The sequence below is a fragment of the Hypanus sabinus genome, chromosome 24, assembly GCF_030144855.1.
Source record: "Hypanus sabinus isolate sHypSab1 chromosome 24, sHypSab1.hap1, whole genome shotgun sequence".
Lineage (NCBI taxonomy): Eukaryota > Metazoa > Chordata > Chondrichthyes > Myliobatiformes > Dasyatidae > Hypanus > Hypanus sabinus.
The window spans coordinates 22,675,755-22,684,709 of record NC_082729.1 but is presented as its reverse complement, the minus strand read 5'-3'; the positions used below and the strand labels follow the sequence as shown (position 1 = coordinate 22,684,709).

Genomic DNA, 8,955 nt, shown 5'->3' with positions numbered 1-8,955 from the left:
AACCTTCGCAGTCAACCACGAAGCAGACATATATACCCCAAAGAATACATGACAGAAAAAAATGTCCGAACACCAGAAAGCCACCCACACCCTTCCCGGCAAAGGCAGCAGCATTTTCTCCAGTTAAAAACCTCATCCCCCACCTCCCACGTGCAATGCAATAGAGAACCTCAAAGACCATGATCCAGAGTGCATTAAGAACTACAGTCCACCGCCACACTTCCACATCTTATACAGGCCCTCTCTCTCACAAACAGGGGAGACGAGGGATATCGCTCCTGCCACAAGCAGAACCGATTCCCAAAGCACACAGTCTCTGCATTGCAGTCTGTACGAAAAGCTGGCACAGTGGCAACGCGGCTTCCTAACACTTACGAAGAAGGCCCTGATCGAAATAGGAAAATATGGCACACACCACCTGATATATTCCCCTACCTGATATATTCCTTTTACTGTGTTGTAAAAGTCAGGAACCAATAGACTCGGGCCACTGAATCTATCAGTACATCGACGTAAAGAGCCTGCCATTAAATGTAAGAAATCATCTCTCGACGAGAGAGCAAATCTCTCACTGCATCGTCTGTTCACATATTACAGGGATCAGGCCCTTCTTGAATATCCCTGTATACCGCTTCTATAATGGTCCTCTTGGTGTCTGGTATAAAGTGAAGCAGGTTCTGAAACATCTAAACAGACACTCATAGGCTTAAACGTCGAGTGCATATCTATTTAAACTATCCAATCACACACTCCCAGGTTCAGGCAGAGTGTTCATCTCCCATATACCGTCCAATCATTGATTGCCAGGTGCAGACGCAGAGCGCAAGTTCACAGCACACACTCTCGTGGTTCGAAACTGAGCGAAACATCCTCTACAAAGACCCATAACTGGGTCACAGGGCCCTTGTTAAAACGTAGAACTTTATTACAGTTGCCACTTCTCCAAAATAAAGGAAGCAGGTTCCTGTTCCTTGCTGTGCGATTTGAACGTTATTTGCTGGTGTTCACCAACCTCCAAAAACTGAGCTTTGACGTTTTCTGACTTTCCAAAACTGTTTGCAGACTCGTCTGGGCCTTAAACCCATTTCAATCATTGGGCGTGGAATACATCAGCATCTGGATTGACCTGCTTCAAAAGTGCCATCAAACCCCTTTTCTGGTTTTTCGCCAGCCACATCTTCCTCCAGGTGCGGATGCTTCAGTTTCAGCACACTTTGCAAAATGTACGAATTAGGTTTAGTAAGTTGTGGACTTGCTATGCTGGTGAAATTGCATGACCCTGCCCTCACCTTCCCATCCCTATGCGCAATCAAATTCTGAATGTAATCTTAGGGAAATTGCCCCTTGATGCGGTGTAAAACAAATTTCAGTGGTGTAATGTCTTAGAAATTCAACTTGTGACAGAACGTTCATTTGAAGTAAAATAAGTGCACGAGTTTGGAACAGTTTGGAGCTCTCTCCACAGTGTAGAAGTCAGACACTGAGTGAAGCTCCAACCACACTGCCCATCACACACGATAGGGGTCAAGCACAAAACAAAGTTGCCTCCCTCGTGTTCCACTGTCTCTCTCTCTCTCTCTCTCTCTCTCTCTCACCTCTCTCTCTCTCTCTCTCTCTCTCTCTCTCTCTCTCTCTCTCTCTCTCTCTCTCTCTCTCTCTCTCTCTCTCTCTCTCTCTCTCTCTCACACACACACACATTCTATCCTGTCCCGTCATAAACTCTTGGGGTCTGACACAGAGTGATGCTCTCTAGATTGTCCACTGCACACATGGACATGTTTAGACACAGAACGACATTTTCATAGCACAATCAAAATAAACTTCGCACGTTCTTCATTAGTTGTGGTTACTGCTAACTTACTGCGCCACACTTCCTCAAACTGAGCTGACTAGTCTTCCTGCCCATGATCTTTTAATTCCTACACGATCCGTATCTCAGCCACTGACGAGTCAGTCACCCCTCCGGACTTCTAGCAGACGTGTGCTCAACTTTAATGTTCTACCTGGAGCTGCGGACCAGCATTCGTCACGGTGTACAAACGTTTGTATTTCCACTTCAAGCCTAGTTCTGTTGTCGCAGCAATTTAGCATTTGAGTCATACCGTCCCGAAATGCTCACGGTGGCAAACCGAGGCTGAGACTCCGGGGAAGGTGTGCTGCAGCTCGACCTAAAGTAGGATGAAAGTTGAGGAGGTTGGGTCCCGGGAGAGAATGCCTTGAATGGTGTACCAAGGAACTGAAGGAACAGCAGAACGTGGAGTGACGGACTGGGGATTGAGTCGGAAAGGGGCGCTCGGGATCTTTGAACTAAAAGGGGTTCATGCAGCAAAAGAAGAGTCTCTCTGTTACCCAGGTTGCCTCTACAGATAAGAGAAAATACTAAATTGCCAAATTGATTTACCGGCCAGACTCTGCGGCGGTCTGCAAACTGGAGAGTCAGATTTTATTCAAATCCACCCGATACCTCCACCCCCTCCCCTAGCAGTCCGGTCCAGACATCCACCACTTTTATGCTAAATGTTACACCGCGCAGTTACTTTAAACATTCCCCCGCGCAATTTCAATTGACATCCTTCAAAATTCTGCCCTGGCCGAAGTCACTGTCTACATCCCCTATTTGTGCATCTCATCGTTTTATAAGCTTCAGTCCTCAGCCCCTTAAGCTCCAGAAAAAAACAAACTAATATTTCCAACTGCTCCCTTAAACTGAAACTCTCTAATCCAACACAAATCGTGGTGAGCTTCTCCTGCACCTTCTCGAAAGCCTCCAGATCACTCCTGTAATGTACTGACCAGAATCGCAAACAATACTCCAAGTAAACTGTCGTGTATGGATTACGCTGGTGTGAAAAGGTCTCCTCACCCGTTGTCTGAGGCGTTAAATTAGGAAAGGCAAACATGACATCTGCCTTCATCACTTCGTTATCTATTCTGCATGCACTTTTCTGGGCCTAGGGACCTAGATTCCTTTCTAAATCAGTGTTTCTAATTGTTATACCATTAACTGCAGGTTTTCCCCTTACATTTAACCTGACAAAGTGTAACATCTCACACTTCCCCCGATTAAACCTGGCATTTCTCTGCTCACATCCGTAACTAAAACATACCTTGCACTAAACGTTCGACCCTCCCTTACGTTCCACAGTAGAAGATTTTCTACTGGATGGAAACTCATCGATACGTCCACCTGCCATTTGGCCCAAATGGTTAAAGGGAAGGCTTTGAAGAGGGAATGTGATGTGCGAGCTTCGCGCTGTGTGTGTGTGTGTGTGTGTGTGTGTGTGTGTGTGTGTGTGTGTGTGTGCGTGTGTGTGTGTGTGTGTGTGTGTGTGTGTGTGTGTGTGTGTGTGTGTGTGTTTGTGTGTTTGGGGGAGGGGGGTGGTTTGAGGAGGAATCCTAGTAGTGACTCATCTTTCCTTCTTTCCTCACGCTCCCCATTCCCAAATTCCCTAAGACTCTTAGCCTCACCACAGGATGTTCAACCTTACCATGGCTTGGAACTACGCAAGGATCAGTCACGATGACCAACTTACCTCGAAATGGACATTGATACCCTACGCCATCACCTTCCTGCTCGGCGTTCCTGGCAACAGCGCTGTCATTTGGGTGACGGGCTTTAAGATGGAAAGGGACGTCCACACAATGTGTTTCTTGTACCTGGCTGTGGCAGACCTAACCTACTGCCTCACCCTCCCCTTTTGGATGGTCAACGTCGCGCTACGAGGCACCTGGCTCAGAATTGACATTCCATACATTTTGCTGCTCTGCTCCATCGTCTTCAACGGGTCCGTCAGCATCCTCATGTTGACGTTGATCAGCATCCTTCGTTGTCTGGCAGTCACTCGGCCTATTTGGTTCCATCAACACAAGAGACTTCTTTGGGTGCATGCGGCCTTCTTCGGGATCTGCGATTTCTCCATCCTCATCTGCATATTCTCCTGCTGTACAGCAAGATTGAACCATATTATGGGCCCATGACCTGGGAAATGATGAGAGTCTCTTGGTCGATCTTTATCTTCGTCGACCCCGTCGAGATCATGACGGCTTGCTGTGCGTCTATTGGCTGGAGGCTGCACCGGGACAAGTTCAACAAGTCCAGGAAGCCTTTCTGCATCATCATGACCGTGGTCGCCGCCTTTATCGCTTCCTGGCTCCCGCTTCACAGTTGCAGTTTCGCAATGTTGTTTTTCAGTTATTGGGTTATGGATTGGAATGACATAGCGGTCGCCTTGGCCTGCTTCAACAGCGCACTCAACCCCTTTCTCTACGCCTTCTGCGGCCGCGACTTCCGCCGGGTGTTCAGACGTTCTCTTATCACCTCGCTCCGTCTGGCCTTCCACGAGGAGGATCCTGAAATGCAGAACGACACTCCAAACCAAACAACTTCCCTGTGACGAGACCGTGAGCGACCTCGTCACGGAGCATCATTCGAACTGCTTGCCCTCAGGAGTCGGAGGTGGACTTTCTGCAGCAAGCTGTTTCCACGGTGGTTTCCGTTCTACATGTTTGGAGAAAGCACTCAGTTTAACTGATAATCATGCAGCATTCTGGCGGATCTAGACTGCACCTTCTCCAACCCCTCCACATCCTTCCAGAAATGGGCCACTCGGACTGCAAAACATGAGTTACCGAATCTGAAATGCAACGTCCCAACCAACGAAACATACCTTCGTGACGACACAGCTATCAGGTGGAAGCTTTGGGAGCTATAGGCTTGGAACACAAGATCCCTCTGCATATCGATGCTATTAAGGGCTGCCATTGTCTGTAATAATCCCGCTTTAGACAATGATAAATCTCCCACTGCTCCGTCCAATCACACACTCGTAGGTTCAGATTACGAGTGAAACGTCAGCGATAGCGTCACATCTGACACTCTGAAGAGGAGTCACAGAGAGAATCTCCCTGGACACCGCCCCACTACAAGGGCATCTCAGAAATAAGCAGAATGTTTTCTCGTCCTTTACCGTGTGGGATGAGTGTTATCTGCAGGTTCCTCGAATTTGCTCTGCCTGCAGCTTTGAACCGACAGAGAAGGGACCCCCTCCTCTGGCAGACTTCATTCTGACACACATGATGCTTCTACCAGCTGTCCGAGCGGGAGGCTCTATCACCCGTAACTACCTGTGTAATAATATTCATACGTCATTTGAAATCTTTCCCTCTCAACATCAAAGTATGTCCACTAGTGTTTGATTTTTCTATCCTTATATAAAATAACGATTACTCTATCTCTACCTTCCATATTTCGTGAGGTTCGCTTAAGTTTCATGCCAGACTCCGAAGCTCTAGGGAAAGTAACCCAAGCCTCTGAACATCTCAGGGCATGCATTTCGGAAAGAAAATAAGTTTTGAGTATTTCTGATTTGCTTAAGATGTCCTTTGGTCATTTAAGGAAGATGTGAGCTTTTTGTTGTGACTGATGAATGATTTTCCCGAAATCTGTTTGGTCTACTGAGCGAATTAACACAGCGGACAGAGTGTTAACCGGTTTGACTGTTTCTCTACTCTTTTTTCATTAATTAAGTGATAGTTTTCATAGTTCATAAGGAGTTTTTCTTATTTAGTGGATAGATACTTAGTTTTCTTTTCTAAAAACAGTTTTTCATTGGGCGTGTAAGCTAAATGGAAAATGGAGATGATTTTTGTTCACTTTGTTTAATTTTATTATTTTTATTATTTATTATGTTTGGCGTTTTTGGAGATTGTTTTTTCATTCCCCAGTTTATTTTTAAGGATTAAGTATAAACATTTTTCCCTCTGAAGAGCTTTCCCATTTTAGGGCCGTGTGTTTATTTTTGTAACTGGGGGATGGAATTAAGGAAAGTTTTTAAAATAACCATTATAAAATAGGCAGCTGGCGGAGTCTGCCTTTTTTTTAACTCTATGGGGACGCATTTCAGCTTTTTTTGCCGAATATCAGGCTTTTCGGTGTGGTGGGAAGAGTGGGGTCAGCTTTGAGTTAAAGATTAATTATAGGATTAATTTTACTTTTCCTTTCTGTATTTTTTTTTCCCGTTACGGAGTTCCGGACCATGGATGTATTGTGTATGGTTATAATTACCACGCCAGTTTTGATTAGTCCGCGCTGGTACGCGTGTATTTATGTGTTAAATAAATAATTTTTAAATGATAACTAAACAGATAAACGTTCTAAGCGGGAACGCACCTGGTTGGAATCATGCAATTAAGCGAAAGAAGACTTTTAAAATCATTAATCGATTCGAACGCGATTTCATATTTTGCTCAAGAAACGCATATCAAAATGGGCGATCAAAATAGATTTTTAAAACTGTGGAATGGCCTTCAATTTTACGCTACTTGTCAAAAATGAAAGAAATGGAAAACCTGTTTTTATTAAATCTAAAATTTTATTCATCCAAGAAAACTTTTAGATATTAATAGTACATTTTTTAATTGTTAAAGGAATAACTTGTAATAGAAAAGTTGTCCTGGTTAATCTGTATGGACTTACTGTAGAAGATCCTTTAAAAAATATATTTGGTTTATTGCCGGATTTAAATGAATACATGATGTTAATGGGTGGCGATTTCAACTGTTGCTTAATCCTTTGATTGACGAGAGTTCAACCCATCAGCGGTTTCCGAGTTGTTCTGCATCACTTATTAACTCTTTTATAATGGATTTTGGCACGGTTGAAATTTGGAGACATTTACACCCTAATGATAGAGATAATTCCTTTTTTTCAAATGTTCACAGAAGATAATCGAGAATCGATTATTTTATAGCTGATCCCCGATTTTTGACCAGAAATATGAATATGATGCTATCTTTCTCTCGGATCATACGTATTCAACTTAGCTTTTGAATTGAATGACGTCGTTACTGCAAATTTGCCTTGGCGTTTTCCAGAAAATTTATTACAAAGTTCGGATTTGTCAAATTTATTGAGACTCAGAAAAAAGATTTCTTTTATTTTTAAGAATACAAGAGATGTGTCGAAATTCATTATATGGGATACATTTAATGCATATTTGCGCGGTCAGATAATCTATTATATAGCTAAGCTTAAGAAACAGAGAAAGCAGAGTTAGATAAGATTTCAAAACAAATTAAATGCTTGGATAATACTTATGCAATCTCTCCTAACATTGATTTATTCAAACACAGAGTTGAACACCAATCACAATATAATTTATTATTTACTCATTCTATTGAAAGTAATTTGCTTAAATTGAAAAGTCAACTTTTTGTGTTTGGAGATAAAAGTAATAAGCTATTGGCATCTCAGTTAAAAGCTGCTACAACTAAAAGACAAATTTTAAAAATTCTTAAGGGTGTCGGTAGTTTAGCATGTAATTATGAAGATATTAATAAAATTTTTCAAGACTTTAACATTGAACTTTATAAATCTCAGTTTGCAGTTGATTATTCTATAATGAATGCCTTTTTACAAAAGATCAATTTTCCTAGAATTTCTGTTGAAGATTAACAAATTTTTGATGCTCCTATTACTGAATACGAAATTTAGAAAGCTATTTTTTGAATGCAATCTGGTAAAGCTCCTGGATTGGATGGTTATTCTGTAGGATTTTATAAAAAATTGAAAATTTGCTTTCTCCATATATGTTGGAAATGCTAAAGATTCTTTTCTGATAGGAGAGTTACCTCCCACATTTTATGAAGCTTCTTATTTTGAATTCTTAAGAAAGCTGAAGACCCGACTAACTGTGTTTCATATAGACCTATTTCGTTATTAATGTGGCTCCTAAAATTCTTTCAAACATTGTAGCTAATGGGCTAGAGAATATTATAGCTAAAATTATCTCCAGAACAAACAGATTTTGTAAAGGGCCGTTATTCCTTCTCTAATGTATGGAGACTGTTAAATATTATGGATTCATCCTTTTCTAAGACTTCCCAATGCGTTGTGTATCACGATGCTGAAAATGCATTTGAGAGAGTTAAATGGAAATACTTACTTAATGTTTTAGAGAAATTCGGCTTTAGTATTAATTTTAATAAGTGGATCAGAATGATATATAAATGTCATAATGCTACTCTTAGTACTAACCTGCATTTTGTTTGGATTTTGCGGGGTACAAGACAAGGATGTCCGTTGATCTCCTTGCGATTTAATTTGTTGCTGGAACCCTTGGCTATTGCATTTCGTGTAGCTAAAGATATTAATGGATTTTTCATAAATGCCACTATTCATAAGATCTCCCATTATGCTGGCGATCTCTTAGTTTATATTTCGAATCTTGAAAAATCCATTCTTTGTTTATTAAAACTATTAAACGAACTTGGAAATTTATCGGGATATAAAAGCGAATTATTTCCCCTGAGCTTCCCTAAGCTTCATAAAAATGAATTATTTCCCCTAAATGATTCTGATGACATTCCTTTTAGAGTTACGGATGTTAAATATTTAGGAATTATTATTACTAAAAATCACAAAGACCTTTATAAAGCTAATATGGTTCCTTCAATGGATTTTATGAAGCAATTATTTTGGAGATGGAATCCACTTACACTTTCGTTAGCCGGCCGAATTCATGGAGCTAAAATAATGATTTTACCAAAATTTACCAAAAAATTTTACCATAATGTTTATATGTATTTGAAAATATCCCTATGTTTAAACTAAGAAGTTTTTTCATCAGGTTGACTCTATTATTTAAAGGTTTGTTTGGAATATCCAAAGACAAAGAATTGGAAAATATCATTTACAAAAATCGACAAAGGATGGACGTCTTGCTCTGCCTAATTTAAGAATGTATTCTTGGGCTGTTAATATACGTTATATGTGTTTTTCGTTAATTTGGGCTGATAAAAATGAACGACCACCTTGGGCTTATTTGGAATTGAATGCTGTGAAATAGTTTCACTTAACCTCGCTTTTAGGAGCTTCTCTACCTGTACAACTGTCCAAAATTACTAATTCAAATTTATACCATGTGATTACGCAGTCATTACGAATTTAGTTCCAGT

The 8,955-nt window shown here is 41.1% G+C and overlaps 1 protein-coding gene across 1 annotated transcript; it reads left to right on the top strand.

The window, feature by feature from the left end:
- Positions 1-3,489: 3,489 nt before the first annotated feature.
- LOC132380586 (C3a anaphylatoxin chemotactic receptor-like) lies at positions 3,490-4,394 on the top strand. Its single transcript, XM_059949505.1, has 2 exons — positions 3,490-3,785; positions 3,950-4,394. The coding sequence occupies exons 1-2, from the start codon at positions 3,490-3,492 to the stop codon at positions 4,392-4,394; spliced, it is 741 nt and encodes a 246-aa protein (XP_059805488.1).
- The last annotated feature ends 4,561 nt before the right edge of the window (positions 4,395-8,955 follow it).